This window comes from Schistocerca americana, chromosome X, assembly GCF_021461395.2.
Source record: "Schistocerca americana isolate TAMUIC-IGC-003095 chromosome X, iqSchAmer2.1, whole genome shotgun sequence".
NCBI classification, from domain to species: domain Eukaryota; kingdom Metazoa; phylum Arthropoda; class Insecta; order Orthoptera; family Acrididae; genus Schistocerca; species Schistocerca americana.
The window spans coordinates 557,901,037-557,919,219 of record NC_060130.1 but is presented as its reverse complement, the minus strand read 5'-3'; the positions used below and the strand labels follow the sequence as shown (position 1 = coordinate 557,919,219).

Sequence of the window (18,183 nt, the reverse complement as noted above, 5' to 3'; positions counted from 1 at the left end):
TCGTCCACATATATGTGTGAAAAGGCTTTTCCTTCTTACACATATATTAAAAATAAATCCAGAAACAAACTTCACAGTGAAAGTAATTTGAACTGTCTTTATCTTCTGCGGTTGCTGATTTCAAAGTTATGTCACACACAAAGCAGGCAGATCTTCCTCAACGAATTCTGAGGAAGCATTGAGCCAGTTAATTCCATAATGAATAGCCTTAGACCAACAGAAAGATGTAAAATACTTTAGTATAGCATACTAGACCTACCCATTGTGCAAAAGATTCATCAGCCCTTTCGATGTGATACAGGCAAAATGTAAAGCATTATAAAAGCATTAGGCTATTAAATGATTTGGTTTGAATTCAATTACTTCTATGTTACCATACGTACTTTTTTTGTGTTACAGCCACCACATTATGCATTATTATTCTTTGTAGAGGCTCAGGAACACCCTGTTCCTAGCATATCAAACCTTCATGATTCTCAAAGGATTCTGCAAGTGTGTGGCCACTCATCCATGCCTTCCCATTGCTGCCCGTTTTCCAGTTGCACCAAGCCCCATTGACACCCAGGCTCGGCTGGGTACCTGAATGAGACGTGGGCCTTGACGCCGCATCGTGGCTCACATACTTCATTGCCAGTACACTGCCCACAGTATGGGCAACAGGAGGGAGCTGTTAGCCACAGGTAGGCTCAGGTGGGTAAATGTGATGCAATGTATGACTCTGTTATGGACCACTAAATGGATTAAGTGCACATTACGCATGAGAGACTCCTACCCAGGTAGCTGACTGTGCATGGGGTGCACGTGAGGGCTTTTTAGCTTAGTTTTCTCTCATCCAGTCCAGACAACAGCAGCTGTAGGACACCCAGAAGCACCAGTTTAAGATCCCAAGGAAAGCCACCCAAGAGTGAGTGTTTAGATACTAGTGTTTAACTACCAAAAAAAAAATTGCAACGAAATCCCAGGGTTTGAAGCACTCTTAAAAAGCAGTGAAGCTCACAGAATGCTAGGTACAGGAAGCTGGTTAAAACATGACATTGGCAGCAGTGCAATTTTTGGCTAAAATTTAAGTGTATATTGAAAAGATAACCTAAAGGGAAATGGAGGTGGTATATTTGTCACAGTAGACAAGAAACTCAAATCCATCAAGTTCAAAATTGAAGCTGCATGAAAGACTGTTTGGGCAAGACTCAGGATCAGGGGTGAGCATAAAATAGCAACTGAAGCCTGCTATCGATCACCAGACTCACCTCCTGATATAACTGAAAATTGTAGAGAAAATCTCAGTCACTTGTACATAAGTTCCTGAATCATACTGTAGTCATCAGGGGATACTTTAATACAGTTTTATTAGTGGTGCTTATGACAAGACACCCTGAAATATTAAGAAAGGCATTCCCTGAAAACAATGAAGAACAGATAGGCAGAACCCAGCTCATGACCGAAATATATTAAATATAATGGCAACAACTGGACCTGGTCTCTACATAATAACTGGTATCAGCGACCATGAGGCACTTATAGCAACAATGGTAACCAAAGTACAAAGAGCAACTAAAACTAGTAGAAAGATTTATATGTTCAACAAAGTACATAAAGAAGCTGTAGTGTCATATTTCAATGACGGACTTGAAGCTTTTAGCTCAGGACAGGAGCATTTAGAAGAACTGTGATTCAAGTTTAAAAGATAGATATTTGCTCAGTAGAACAGTTCGTGATGGGAGGGACTCTACATGGTATACAGACAAAGGAAAGGATGGTGGTGGTTGTTGGGATGTTTAAGGGGGACTAAACAGCGAAGGTCATCAGTCCCCCATTCCAAAATCAGGCGAGCCGAAAATCGACGGAGCAGGTAAAAACCAAAGGGGGAGGAGACGTCCCCCCAGGCGCTAAAAGAACACAAATGCATCAACAAACACTACAGACAAGAACAGGACAGAGGAACACCAGACAGAAAGAAACAGAAGAAAGGAGGATGGCCGGAGACTGGTTGACTGACCATGAGAAAAAAAAGGGACAGAGTCAACCATCTCACGGCACACCAGAACAGCAACAGACACAAGGACAAAAGACACAGAAAGGGAAAGGTGCAGGACCTCCCTAAATCGAACCATAAAACGGACTACCACGGATAAAATTTAAAACGTCATCAGCCATGGAGGCATCGTCAGATAAAACCAAAGCCAAAGTGCTCGGGAGATTAAAAGATCGCCGGAGTGTGCGCAGTCGAGGACACTCCAGCAAAATGTGGCCGACCGCCCCTTTGGCCAGCCTGTCTACACGTTCGTTCCCTGGGATGCCAACATGACCGGGCGTCCAAACCAAGACCACCGAACGACCAGAACGGGCAATGGCGGAAACAGACTCCTGAATGGAGGACACCAGAGAAGAGGAGGGATAGCAGCGGTCGATGGCCTGAAGGCTGCTCAGGGAGTCACTGCAGATGACGATGGACCCACCTGAGCAGAAACGCATATGCTCAAGAGCGCGCAATATGGCCACCAGCTCTGCAGTAAAAATACTGCAGCCAGCCGGCAAGGAGCGTTGCTCAACATGGGCAGAGTGAGCAAAGGCGTAGGCAGTGCGACCATCAACCAGGGAACCATCAGTGTAGACAGGCTCACAGCCTGGAAATGATTCGAGGAGCGCAAGAAAACGGCGACGGAGGGCCACAGGCGGAACCGAGTCCTTGGGTCCCTGTGCCAAATCCAGACGGACGGACGGCCGGGACAAACACCAGGGAGGCGTAGGTGTACGGACCTGGAAGGGAGGCAGAAGAGGGAACGACCCCAGTTCTGACAGCAGGGACTGAACGCGGACAGCGACGGAAAGCCCAGACCTAGGTCGCCGTTCGGGCAGATGGAGGACCATGGCAGGGAAAAGCAGGCGACGATTGGGATGGCCTGGCGAGCAATGCACGTGGACAGCATAGTCGGCGAGCAGTCGATGGCGGCGAATCCGCAGCGGGGGAACCCCGGCCTCCACCAGTAGACTATCCACGGGGCTCGTACGAAAAGCACCAGTTGCAAGCTGGACCCCACAGTGGTGTATGGGGTCTAACAACTTCAACACTGAGGGTGATGCAGACCCATAGGCGAGGCTCCCATAATCAAGCCAAGACTGCACAAGGGCTCTGTACAATCGCAGCAGCGTGCAGCGATCCGCACCCCAAGACGTGTGGCTAAGGCAGCGGAGGGCGTTGAGGTGCCGCCAGCATTTTTGCTTCAGCTGAGTAATATGAGGAACCCATGTGAGCCGGGCATCAAACACGAGTCCCAAGAAGCGGCAAGTATCCACCACTTCAAGCAGGTGGCCGTCGAGGTAAAGTTCAGGATGAGGGTGGACCGTCCGACGCCTGCAGAAGTGCATAACTCGAGTCTTGGCTGCAGAGAACTGAAAACCGTGAGTCAGAGCCCATGATGCTGCCTTCCGAACGGCTACCTGCAGCCTGCGTTCGGCGACTCCCGTAGTCGTGGAGCTAAATGAGATGCAGAAGTCGTCGGCATACAAAGAAGGAGACACCGACGACCCCACAGCTGCAGCCAGACCATTAATGGCCACTAGAAATAAGGACACACTCAACACCGAGCCCTGTGGGACCCCATTTTCCTGTGTATAAGAAGAACTAGAGGCGGCACCGACTTGCACCCGGAAAGAGCGGTGCAATAGAAAGGTTTGAACAAAAGCCGGGAGCCGACCACGAAGACCCCACCCATACAACGTGGCGAGGATGTGATGCCTCCATGTGGTGTCGTACGCCTTCTGCAGATCGAAAAATACAGCAACGAGATGCTGACGTCGGGCAAAAGCCGTACGGACAGCAGATTCCAGCCGCACCAAATTGTCCACTGCAGACCGGCCCCGACGGAAGCCACCCTGGGATGGAGCGAGGAGACCGCGCGACTCAAGGACCCAACACAAACGCCGCCCCACCATACGTTCGAGCAATTTGCACAAAACGTTGGTGAGGGTAATGGGACGATAGCTGTCCACCGCCAGTGGGTCCGCACCGGGCTTCACGATGGGGACAATAAGACCCTCTCGCCATTGCGACGGGAACACGCCCTCGCTCCAAATGCGGTTAAAGATGGTGAGGATGTGTCTCTGGCAGTCCCTGGAGAGATGCTTCAGCATCTGCGCGTGGATGCAGTCCGGTGCTGGTGCTGTATCAGGGCAATCGGCGAGGGCAGCGAGGAGTTCCCTCTCGCTGAAAGGAGCATTGTATGTTTCATGACGACGCGTGTGGAATGAGAACGGCGTCCGCTGGGCTCGCTCCTTTAGAGAGCGAAAGGCGGGGGGATAGGATGCAGTCGCAGAGCTCTGAGCAAAGTGCGCGGCTAGCCGTTCAGCAATGGCGGCAGCGTCCGTGCAGACAGCGCCGTCCAAGGAGAGCCCAGGGACACCCATAGGGGTCTGGGAGCCATAAAGCCGCCGGATCCGGGACCACACGTGCGAGGACGAGACACGGGAGCCCAGGGAGGAGACGTACCTCTCCCAGCACTCCTGTTTACGCCGTGCAATAAGACGACGGGCGAAGGCACGGAGCCTCTTAAAGGCGATGAGGGTCTCCAGAGACGGGTGCCGCCTATGACGCTGGAGAGCCCGCCTACGGTCGCGAATAGCCTCAGCAATCTCCGGCGACCACCAGGGGACAGCCTTCCTCCGAGGGAGGCCAGAAGATCGGGGGATGGCAGCCTCGCCCGCTGAAATGATGGATGTGGTTAAAACACGGACCACCTCGTCAATGTCACCCTGTGGGGGAGACTCAATGGCAGCAGCAGAAGTAAAAGCCGGCCAGTCTGCCCTGTGGAGAGCCCAGCGGGGCAGGCGCCCGGAAGAACGACTTTGGGGTAGTGACAAATAGATGGGAAAATGGTCACTACCGCACAGGTCAGGGTGCACCCTCCAGTGGAGGGATGGGACAAGTCCGGGGCTGCAAATAGAGAGATCGATGGCCGAGAACGAGCCATGGGCCACACTGAAATGCGTGGGAGCACCGGTATTCAAGAGGCTAAGGTCGAGCTGAGCCAACACATGCTCCACGGCCCGACCGCGGTCATAGGAGACAGTCCCACCCCATAGAGGGTTGTGGGCATTGAAATCGCCCAGCAGCAAAAAAGGTGGCGGCAGTTGGGCTATCAGAGCAGCCAGGACATGCTGTGCGACAGCACCATCAGGTGGAAGGTAAATACTGCAGACGGTGATAGCCTGTGGCGTCCACACCCGAACAGCGACAGCCTCTAAAGCTGTTTGTAGAGGTACAAACTCGCTGTGAAGAGAGTTAAGGACATATATGCAGACGCCACCAGACACCCTTGCATAAGCTGCCCGGTTCTTAAAATAACCCCGATAGCCACGGAGGGCGGGGGTTCGCATTGCTGGAAACCAAGTTTCCTGCAGAGCAATGCAAAGGAAAGGATGACGGCTGACAAGTTGGCGGAGCTCAGCTAGATGGTGGAAAAAACCGCTGCAGTTCCACTGGAGGATGGTATTAGCCATGGATGGGAAAGGCGTGAAGGGATTGGGGAGGCAGATTACGCCTCCGGGGCCCCTGCTGCTACTGAGTCACCACCTGGACAACAGCCATCTACTGCATCCGAGGGACCGGCGAGATCCATGTCCTCAGCGGACGCCAGAATCTCCACCTCATCCTCAGACGCAGAGCTTGTAGGAAGCGGTGGAATGGGTGCCACCGCAATGTCGGTAGCCTTGGGGAGTTTCTTCTTCTTCTGCTTCTCGCGCTGCGCCTTGGGTGGTTCAGGCTGGGAGGGCGTCACCGGGTCAGTCTCAGGGACAGACGATGACCGTGTGTCCCGACGACCAGGGACTGGCGGTTGTTTGAGCCACTTGCGGCCGTCGGCTTTGGAACCGGTCGGAGCGTGCGAAGGAAGGTCCCCAAGGGACCCCTTCCTTACGAAAGTAGCCGAAGAAGACTTACACTTCTCCGGCTGGGAAGGGGGGACTGATGTCCCCGATGGTTGGGGGGGGTGTTGCTCCTGAAGTAGATGGAGCAGGAGCAACAGGAGGTTTAGTGCCCCCCACCATCAAGGGGGCAGGTGTGGGACTTCGACTCTGAGAGCTGACTGGAGCGGATGGAATTGTAGAAGGAGTGACAGTTGCGGCATAAGAAGCTGTCATGCGCACCGGATGAAGCCGCTCATATTTCCGCTTCGCCTCAGTGTACGTCAGGCGGTCGAGAGTCTTTATTTCCATGATCTTCCGCTCCTTCTGCAGAATCGGACAGTCTGGCGAGCAAGGCGGATGGTGCGCACCACAGTTCACACAGATTGGAGGCGGCGCACAGGGATGATCAGGATGGGAAGGACGACCGCAATCGCGACAGACGAGGTCGGACGCACAGCGTGAAGACATGTGGCCGAACTTCCAACACTTGAAGCACCGCATCGGGGGAGGGATATACGGCTTGACATCACAACGGTACACCATCACCTTGACCTTCTCAGGTAACGTGTCACCCTCTTAGGTGCAAAAATGGCCAAGGTCGTCGTCGCAGTTAAAAGAAACACTGCAGAGTGCAGCGTGGTAATCGCCCAAGAGATCGAAAACGAGCGGGACACCATTGCAACGACGAGAAAGACGGCTAAAGGTCTAATTGCACGACGGATACAGTGCACCATGTAAGGCGCCCTTCCCCAATTGGCTCGCTCTTCGGAATAATTTAGAAAGATGGAGGTCAAACCCGAGAGGGGACCATCACATAAGGCCGAAACATATGAGACTCCTTTTAGTCGCCTCTTACGACAGGCAGGAATACCGCGGGCCTATTCTAACCCCCGAACCCGCAGGGGGGAAAGGAAAGGAACATTGATTACTGTATAATAAATGTAAAACTCAGCATAGGGCTATAGACATAGAGATGCTGAATGAAACATGTTTGGATGTCAAGAGAGAAATACGTGAAACTTTCAATGACTTCTGTAGCAGGATATTGTCAAATGATCTTTCACAAAACTCAGAAAAAATCTGTTCATATGTAAGGACTGTTAGTGACATCAAGGTTAGTGATCAGTCACTCACAGATTATACAGGAACTGAAACTGAACATAGCCAAGCAAATGTAAAAATGTTTTACTCCTTTTTCAAATGTTCCTTCATGAAGAAAAACTCATGAGAATTGCCCAATTTATTCCTCATGCCAGCGGAGCAATGAGTAAAATAGGTATTAATGTCAGTGGCAATGAGAAACAGTTGAAATCATTAAAACTGAACGAAGCTCCAGCTGAACCCTTAGCAGATTCTATACTGAATTTGTGGCTGAGTTAGCCCCTATTTTAACTATAATCTACTCTAGAGTCCTCAAACCTTTTTTGCCCAGAAGGTGGAAGAAGGCATGTATGCAAAGGTATACAAGAAGAGTAGCAGAAGTGATCCACAAAACTACTGTTCAGGATCCTTGATACTGATTTGTTGCAGAATCTTAGAAGGTATTCTGACACGGAGATGGCACGAGCGTGGGGTCGGGGATTTGTCCGAAATTTTGTGTGGTGAAAGAGGACCCCTAACACCTCACGTGGTTAAAATATTAGGACGCACTACCAGGAAAATCCCGGGAAAAATCGATCCAAAGTTTCTTAGGTGCCTTATGAGTATACAATGTTCGTCCATTGCCGAGCTGCCGTCTGGCCTACATGATTAGCGGTCAGACCCTTATGCTAGAGGTCTCGGGTTCGATTCCTCCTCTGGCACAATATTAATAGTAGCCTCAGATCTTTTGCAGATGATGCAGTTATCTACAATGAAGTACTAGGTGACTGAAGATGCACAAATACTTAGGCAAATCTTGATAGGATTTCAAAGTGGTGCAAAGATTGGCAACTTGCTTTAAATGTTCAGAAATTTAAAACTGTGTACTTCACTAAATGAAAAAATATAATGTACTATGACTAAAATATCAATGAGTCACAGCTGGAATCAGTCAACTCATATAAATACCAATGTGTAAGACATTGCAGGGATATGAAATGGAATGACTACATAGGCTCAGTCATAGCTGGAGCAGGTAGCAGACTTTGGTTAATTGGTAGAATACTAAGGAAAGGAAATGAAATCATACTACAGAGAAGATTGCTTACAAATCACTCATGCAAGCCATCCTATAATATTTCTCAAGTATGAAGGACCTGTTCCGAGCAGTTCTTTACACTCCATTTGGACCACAGGAACAGTTATGTGAAATTTGGAATTGAAGAAAACTAGAAGAGTGAAACTCTCGGTGTGACTCTCATATAACAGTCAGTATTATTGTTATCATTTGCAGTGAATTTGTGTACCTCTGCATCATTCCTAAACTGAATAATTTGAGTCAGGTGCATCAATTCAGATACTGTATGTACTTTATGTGGAACTGACTGCTAGATATCATGAGAGGTGTACCCACCAATACGAAAAGATTTGGGGAGAAATGTGTTATCAGTACAGAAGCAGTAACAGCAGAATGGGTCTGTTAGAAGTGCTCAGTGACTTCGAACATGGACTAGTCATTGAATGTCACATGAGTAACAAATCCATCAGAGACATTCCAACCCTTCCAAAAGTGCCAAAGTAGCCTGTTGGTAATGTGACTGAAAAGTGGAAATGTGAAGAAACGACCACAGATAAACCAAGACCAGGTCGACATTATGCTTCTATCATCAGCTAACACAATTGGAGAATCATCCCATGTCCCAGGTAAACATTTAGGTACAAAGGGCCAAATATCGAGCCTTGTAGGACAGCATATTTAATATTTCACCACTTAAAAGTTAGGCTTATTCCTGTCTCATCATTTATGATGGTAATTTTTGTTGTTAATAAGACATGACTCAGTCTATGCAAGGTGAATGCCTTTAATGACACACCATTTCAGATTCCATAGCAGAATATAATTACCTACTCAAGATCACAGAAAATGCCTACAGAGTAATTTTTTTCTTGCTTAGCTCTACCAGAAACAAGTTTGTGAGGACATATATATTTCTTTCTCAGTAAAAAATTCTTTATAGAAGACGAAATGAGCTGTTATTAAAAGACTATTATCAGAAATGTAGCTCGGTATTGTGTTGTGAACTACCTCTCAAAAAAATTTGACAACAAGTTTGATCTATGATTGGAATTCCCCTGCTTTTCTCCAGTTTTATAGATCTGTGTTATTACCACATATTTTAATCTTAGAGGTTATATACTTTTACTGATCGACAACACTGACTCAGAATACTCAGACAGGTGCTACCAACTGAGAAAAACATTTCTGTGCATTGATTGATATACTTCCTCAAAAGTAGCATGAGTATTTACATCCATATCTATCTCTGCATCTACATCTATACACTGCAAATCACTACCCTCATGGCAAAGGATATGTCACATTGTACCAGTTATTAGGCCTCCTCCCTATTCCATTCGCATATGAAGCATGGGAAGAATGACTGTTTAAATTCCTTTGTGTATGTTTCATTAGTTTAATCTTGTTCTCACAGTCCCTATGAGTGCAATACATATGGGGTTGTAGTATATTCCTAGTGTCATCATTTAATGTTGGTTCTTGAAACTTCATAAGTAGGCTTTTATGGGATAATTTATGTCTGTCTTCAAGAGTCAGGCAGTTCAGTTCTTTCAACATCTCTGCGGCACTCTCACGTGGGTCATACAAGCTTGTGACCATTTGAGCTGTCCTTCTGTGTATATATACAATAATCCATGTTAGTCCTGCTTGGAACAGGTCCCTCACACTTGAGTAATAATAAATATTCACATACAATCCATACGTTACTGTGTGGGAGATAGGATTGGCCACCAGGATTATATAATGGCTGAATCATTCTTTGGCATATATCTTCTCCAAATAATGGTAGGCCTTTCCAATGTATGGCTCATTAGGGAACCTTTGTGGTGCATAAAACAACAGGAAAGAAAATGAAAATGTAGTACTACAGGCATGGTCAACTTTATGTATAGGCCACGGAACTGGAATCAGAAAAAGTATGGAAACCCTGAGAACTGCTTTCTTGAATATAAATGCAGATGCAAGCCAAATGGTGTTACAGTGTAAAGTTAAGTCTCAGCGTGCCAGTCGTGAAGAAGGGGTGGCTGTGAGAAGAGATCAGCAAATCGCACGCTGACCAGATCTCCCTCCAGAACAACAACACGACAGCAGTGGCCCCTATGTGAAGAGGACATAAGGGCCACAACTGACTGGTGATTCCTCAGTTCAATAACAGTTTCAAGATTAGTGACTTCAATAGCAGTGTCAATGCTAGTCTGGTACTCTCTATGCAGCACAGACTAGGGATTGTCTATACTGAAGAAGAGTGATTATTTTGTATGTCACCCTTTGCTTGTGACACGTCTGTGTAATTGCCAAAGTTAAGTATTGTAATTTTCTTATTGTAATAAAACTCATTAATATGACTATCTGATTGTTTGTTTAGCGAACCGAGTATGCAGGTTTCCTAGACACTACAAATGGAATCTTTGCAGTGTCCTCAATATGTTGTAAGTGTCAGTTCTGGTCAGAACAGTGTTCTGGGTAGTTGTGAGTGCATCACAGTGGAGCTATGTGACTTCACACATGGGCAAATTGTTACTGCTCGTATGGTGGATGTTTCCATAACCAAGGTAGTTGAAGTGTTTGGTGTTTCAAAAGGCACCATTTCGAAGATTCATACCGCATACAGGGAAAGCGGAAAAACATCATCCACTAAGTCACAACATAGATGAAAGTATGTGTTGAATGATCATGACAGACCATCATTGAAGAAGAGTGTGACAAAAAAGTCACTGCGGAGCTGAATGTCAACACGCGAACTCTGACACCATCAAAACAACAAGAAGGGTGCTCTATAAGCAGGGGATTGCAGGGCGAACTGGAATTCCAAAACCACTCATCACTGATGCAAATGCCCCTATCAGGAAAACATGGTGCCAATGCCATAAAACCTGGACTATGGAGCAATGGAAGAATGTTATTTGGTTGAATGAATCTTGTTTCACACTTTTTCCAGCTTCTGGCTAAGACTATGTCCCAGGAGTGGAAATATCAGGAAAAAATGGTTCAAATGGCTCTCAGCACTATGGGACTTAACTGCTGAGGTCATCAGTCCCCTAGAACTTAGAACTACTTAAACCTAACTAACCTAAGGACATCACACACATCCATGCCCAAGGCAGGATTCGAACCTGCGACCGTAGCGGTCGCGCGGTTCCAGACTGTACCGCCTGGAACCGCTCGGCCACCGCGGTTTGGTGATGATATGGGCAGTCATATCATGGTACTTCATGGGCTCCATGGTTCCTCTGCAATGTCGCATTACTGCTAAGGATAACATGACCACTTTGGCTAATCACATCCATCCTGTGGTACAATTTCCCCAGTGGTGGTGCTGTGCTCCAAAACGACAGTGCCCCGTTTCACACAGCTCACATCATGCAGGATTGGTTTTGTGAGCACGAGGATGAATTGTCGCATCTCCCTTGGCTACCTCAGTCCACAGAACTCAATATTACACAGCCTTTGTAGTCTACTTTGGAGAAAAGCGTATGTAATTGCTATACAGTTTCAACATCGTTATCTGAACTTTCCCTTAAAATCCGTACAGAATCTGAATTTATTCATTCCGGTTTTCCTACATTGTATCAGATATGGTAGTGTGTGTTTGTGGTGTTTCCACATTTTTGTCCACCTCCCATATGCCCAGACTAGGGCCCTGGGAAGGAAGGGGACAGCGAGAGATTCGACCGGCGCTTGTGTTTGCTGTAGGCTTATACACACACACAAAAAGAAGACCTGCATGTAATTTGAAAATATGGAAGGGCAGCCAGCAGCACTGTCACTAGCATAGACTTTGGTCCTTTGTTAAGTTGAAGAGCAATGTTAATGTCTCTGGTTGCAAATGCTGTACTATTGGACTTCACATCAATTCATGTAGTAGTTTTGGTTAAAGTTGTCATAACTGTGCGTGTTAGCTATTATTCCTATTTAAAAAGCAGTCTGGCTGACGCAATGAGCGGCATTAAGCTAAGAAGTGCTCACAAAGGGAAACGAACTATTGAACAAAAAAGCTATTGGAACCTAAAAGATTTTTTCGAATTTTTTTCTAAGCGTGAAAATGCGAATCTGAACTGCCCAATACTAGCAGTAACATTAAAATTTTACTGTTGTTGGTGTTGATGCTGAAGAGACATTAAAAACGGGGCATGTCATGTGGTAGCACGGAGCTTCGAACATTTGGACTCTAGGAACTGTAGGACAGAGCCGGTGATAAGTAAAGTCATGAAGAGTGTCATTACAGTCGGAAACAAACCATAGGTAAGGGATGTGAGGCGCCTAGGGCGTCATCGCCTGAACTCTGACCATAGCTATGAAAGGTGTTAGGGAAGAAAGTTGAGCAGTTCGCGGCAAAGTCCTAGCTGCAGAAGTGACCCTCAGCCCAAAAACTCAATTTAACGCTACGACCAGTTCGTATCAAACACAGAATTTTTGGCACAACCAGAAGCACAAGCTCCACTTGGGTGACACTTTCGTCGCGGCATACTGTTTTCCACTATGGTGGCTAGAGAATCTAAACAAAAAGAGCAATGAGGTCAGCTTTATAAGCTAAGCAGTCACTGATAACAGTTCAGTCACTCTCAACCTTGAAATGATACATTTGTGTTTGTTTCAATAGTATTATTGGAGACAGCAAAATTAACTATTTTTGCACTCTTACCTATGGATTGCGGTGCTACTATATGTACGAAGCCAGCTGAAAAGAGGATGAGGACGACAGGCAAGCTGATCCATGCGAAGAAGCGGGCAGCGGGATGAGTCGTCAGGTCTGCATACAGCCAAATCCGAGCTGAAACACAGAGCGGTTAAGTTAAATCATATGCTGCTTTGCGAACTGCAGCGGACACCCATCACCTACCTGCAGGCCAAAAGTAAATTCACTTCTAACAAAATTGTTAAGCAGAGTTTATTAGTCTCTATCCAGTAAAGTCGAAAAAGACTGGCGAGTGATATCCCCAAATAACTTAACAATGGCTCGCTACTGGACAGGTGTGAACACAGTCTATTTAGCAGGGTCTGTTCGTAGTTCGTCTTCGTCCTGCTGCTCTCTCTCCTATAAATCATCTCTGTGTCTTGTGCATAGGCAACATGTCTAGCTGTAGTGATAACAGGCTGGTCAAATTTCTTTTGCTTACTTGGAACAAAATTTCTCGTAGGATGAAATGACTGTACTATATATATAAAGGCGAAGAAAAGTTGCCACGGTAGCCACTATCAGTGAGTTGGAAAAGGCAACGGGAATATCAAGGTTCCGTGAGAAGATGCAATAGAAAGTTAAAACCACCAATTTAGTATCCTGTTTAATGCTTGATTTCCCTACAGAAAGTTATGTAATGCTGTTCTTAATCTGCATCCTGCATCCAGTAACAGTAGTATATAACACTGCAACCAGTTTTTTTTTTTTTTCGATGCAGCTTTTCTCAGGTGAGTGTCAGTACATTGTATTTTAGCCTATATAATTTCTAATTTGATACAGAAATAACTTTCTCTCATTTACAGCATGGTCTTCAGATATGAGGTCACTACGAGCCACATAGAACGCTCCATCCATGTTTTTAAATCAGCCTGTTTTCTGATTTTTTATAGTTAATCTTTACTTCCACGTCATGCAGAATAAGCCCTGCTGTAGTATTTATTGTTTCATTCGCCCTCATTCAGGTGATTACCTTGGACTGCACACACCACAGGAGTCAACACCAATTGAACCGTGTCTGAACCTTGTTCTTTTCTAGTTTAGAAGAGATGCTAAATCACTTGCCAATGAACTACATTACTCGTCTAGTGTGAACCGGATTAAGTAACCCAACCGCTACCAGAGCTCCAACAGCCTCAAGCCACACGTACGTTGCTTCATACCCGTCGACATGTGCCAAATATTTGATACTTCTACTTAAATCCTTTGTTATAAAGTGGAAGAGTGATGGAGAAAAGCGTTAACCACGTCGGGAAGTAGAAGTCGATAGGCCTATTATCTACATGTCTTTCGGACAGATTTCAACAGATAATACAGCAAGTGTAAAACAAATCAAAAAAAGAAAATGTGCTAAACTTGAAGCTGTTTGTAACTGTGTCTACAGCTTCGCGATTAAAGAAAATACTGAAAAGCAGTTTCCTGTAACCACATTTTTAGGGGCTTTATAAAGCTCATCTGTTCTTTGTGTGAATTGGTCGTATGGAAAATGTATGCTCCATTAATTTCCTATTTTACTACTGCACTCCAGTTCCAAAAATATACACTGCACTTGTTACCTAATATTAACGATCTTCAGTGCAAAGTGCTGCCTTCCTGCGACAGAAAACCACTTCAAACAGCACTCTGTGGATTTACAGTTTTGCAGAAACAAGTATAAACAGTAAAATAATAAAAATGTTTCTTCTAGACTCTAGATTTTTAATTTATTAATGGACATATATTTCCCAAAGAATGAAATGCGGTGACTTGATGATAGTCTTCAGTGTCCATCACCTCATTGACTCTGTGCCAGCTAGAGGCTAAGAAAAATTCATAACAATATTGATCTTATTCGTACGTACACTAAGAGAAGCAGAATCGGACACGGCGTCTCAAATGTTTGAGCGCTCGCCTAGACATGGAATTCCTAAACAGGGATTCGACACGATTAAGATATATCGAAATGTAAATGATACATTACACTGTATTTGTGCTAGAAGTAGTGAACAAACTGACGTCCTTTCAGAATTGTAATACATATCGAACCATGTTACATCAGGTTGGATTCCATTAGGAACTGTTGCTCTCAGCGATTGTGAAAGTGTAATAATAGGGAACGACCACAGTAACCGGACACGTACAAATCTGTATTTCATTGCAGATCTAGCTAGGTTTCAGCTAAAGTAGAGCCATCATGAGCGCTGAAAGGAATAAGAAACACAGGGATCAGACATTTGAACTGGATATATCAAGAAGCTTCTTTCTTATTCTCTTCAGCACTGATGCTGGGTATACTGTAACTGAAGTATAGTTAGATTTGCAATAAAATACAGATTTATATGCGACTGATTGTTGTGTTTATTCGTGGTTAGAACTATGTTGTTATTATTAGGGGCCATAGAAAAATTTCCGTTCGAAGGCTGTACAGTCCAGAATAGATCCACCAATCAGGGAAAATCGTGAGCATTGAGGCAACCATCCCACCGATGCACCAGGCTGAAGATACTTTTTAAGGGACCGAAGGAGTGACAATCGCATGGGAAGAGATCAGGACTATAGGGTGGGTGCTCGAATGTTTCCCCCTTGAGATGTTAATTTCCGCTGGCCTCCCTGATCGACCGACGTCTTGTCGAATCGCGACCAGCAAGGAACTTGGCGCACCTTTCCACAACGGTGGTTTTCAAGAAACATGCTGCCTCATACACATTCTTCATTCTCCGATGAATGTCTACCAATATGCTTCCTTCGGCAGCCAAGAAAAGAGCAACAGCACGTTGACCCTGTTTGGACGCATATGGTATCCAGAATGAAAAATGCTCCTATCATAGCACAAAAACGTCGAACACGTCCCGGGCAGATTTAAGAATGTAAAAGAAGAGAACTACCTTTTCGACTAATCTGGTAGCTTCAAAGACATTTAAATCACAGCATCTTGACGTATTTGCGCTTTCACTTGGCAGTGTTAGTACCCTTGTCATGTAATTTAATGCACGGTGTCAAATAAAGTAATATGATACATAACGTCATTCGTATAATATGACACGTGCCATCATGTCATCCAACATGGCACTTGTCATGTCGTGCAATATGACACAATGTGTCATTAAAGTTTGGCATGCATGCTTATTCACTCTGGGATACTTTCTATTACAGGTTCACCTCCACTCTCAGATACTTCCTATTGTAGATGCATCCCACTCTCTAGACGCACATAAATTTGTGTCTATTTATTCTTGGACCCCTCAGCATACATGTAACGGGAGTGGGTTTGGGAGAGAAATGGTCCCTTTGAGGAAAAAAACAATCTCCCCGCCATAAATCAAAAAATTGTTTTGGCATCCACCCACAGAAACTTTATCCCTCCAGAGAAAAACATTTTTTAGCTATTACATGTACGCTCTTCAGCCATATTACATTATATGTTGTTCACTATGACTGGCGAGCCTTGAAGATTGTGGGCTCAGGATCGGAGACTTCAGCCTATAAATTGCAAGATGCAGGTGTGCCAACACCTTGCAGCTAAGAGAGCTCACTGCGTTGCGGAAGTAGGGATAACTCGTAAAAAAGCGTGAGTAGGTCAAATATTTCGATTTAAATGCCTTTGAAACTGCCAGATAAATCGAGAAGCTAGTTCCCTTGTACTATGAAAGGAGTATTTTTCATTCTGGCTCTTACAAGGGAACCTCCCCATCGCACCCCCCTCAGATTTAGTTATAAGTTGGCACAGTGGATAGGCCTTGAAAAACTGAACACAGATCAATCGAGAAAACAGGAATAAGTTGTGTGGAATTATGAAAAAATAAGCGAAATATACAAACTGAGTAGTCCATGTGTAAGATAGGCAACATCAAGGTTACTCTCACTGCAGGAGCGCCGTGGTCCCGTGGTTAGCGTGAGCAGCTGCGGAACGAGAGGTTCTTGGTTCAAGTCTTCCCTCGAGTGATAAGTTTACTTTCTTCATTTTAGTAAAGTTATGATCTGTCTGTTCGTTCATTGACGTCTTTGTTCACTGTAATAAGTTTAGTGTCTGTGTTTTGCGACCGCACCGCAAAACCGTGCGATTAGTCGACGAAAGGACGTGCCTCTTCAATGGGAACCGAAAACATTTGATCGCAAGGTCATAGGTCAACCGATTCCTCCACAGGAAAACACGTCTGATATATTCTATACGCCCGCATCTCGTGGTCGTGCGGTAGCGTTCTCGCTTCCCACGCCCGGGTTCCCGGGTTCGATTCCCGGCGGGGTCAGGGATTTTCTCTGCCTCGTGATGGCTGGGTGTTGTGTGCTGTCCTTAGGTTAGTTAGGTTTAAGTAGTTCTAAGTTCTAGGGGACTGATGACCATAGATGTTAAGTCCCATGGTGCTCAGAGCCATATTCTATACGACACTGGTGACGGCATGTGCGTCACATGACAGGAATATGTTGTCGACCCACCTAACTTGTAAACTTGGCGAATGGGTAAAAAGATTCTTCTACCTTTCCCGATTTAGGTTTTCTTGTAGATGTGATAATCACTCCCAAAAAAGTGATGAAAACATAAGAGTTTGTAAACTGAAAACAAAAATTAAACTTTCCACTCGAGGGAAGACTTGAATCAAGGACCTCTCGTTCCGCCTCTGCTCACGCTAACCACAAGACCACGGCGCTCCTGAGCGCACCTTGTCCTTGATGATGCTTATGCAGCGCATGGACTACTCAGTTTGTATATTTTGCTTATTTTTTCATAGTTCCACACAACTTCTTCCTGTTTTCTCGATTGACCTATGTTCAGTTTTTCGAGGTCTAACCACTGTGCCAACTTAGAATTAAATCTGAGGGGGGTGCGATGGGGAGGTTCCCTTGTTAGCTCCTACTCTACCGTAATATTCCCTATTAGTCGTCGCCCGACCTACATCGGTCGCCAACCTATAAGCTATGGCGGTCTAATGTGAATAAGTTTTTTTTTATCGTCTCTCGAACCTCGTTGCTTGAGTTGGGCATAATTTGTCTGGCTCCTCTACTATTACCTGCGTGATATGGTTGAACCTGTCCAGCGAAGCTTACCATGTCCTCCAGAGCACACAAGCCTCACCACCACGTCAAGGTAATATGTCCTTTTTTTCAAATATTTTATTTTTCATTATTTTTATTACTCGGTTATTGTGTTTCATATGTTTTAATTTCGTTTAACTTTACATTGCTTTTTATATTTTTTCTTTTATAGTTACACACATTTTATTTATATACGCATGAGACACTATACGCAAACATACGAAAAATAACCACAAATTCTTAATACAATGCACAGAATAACACCAAACATAAATACTATACCGAACGAAATATTAAATACTGTGCGAAGTTTATCATAACAACAAATGTAAATAGTTTATATTACGGAGATAAACATACCAAACGACCATATTACACAAATAAACTTATTTAAAAGCTTACTATATCGCAAGCTGAACGATTCACGCAACAAATCATA

At 45.1% G+C, this 18,183-nt stretch overlaps 1 protein-coding gene across 2 annotated transcripts in view; it reads right to left on the bottom strand.

The window, feature by feature from the left end:
• LOC124554888 (chloride channel protein 2) overlaps positions 1–18,183 on the bottom strand; it is a 532,144-nt gene that overhangs the window by 225,084 nt on the left and 288,877 nt on the right. For both annotated transcript variants that reach the window (XM_047128564.1, XM_047128563.1), the window contains exon 3: positions 12,702–12,830. In XM_047128564.1, coding sequence (XP_046984520.1) covers positions 12,702–12,830 — 129 coding nt within the window. The remainder of the gene's footprint in view (positions 1–12,701; positions 12,831–18,183) is intronic.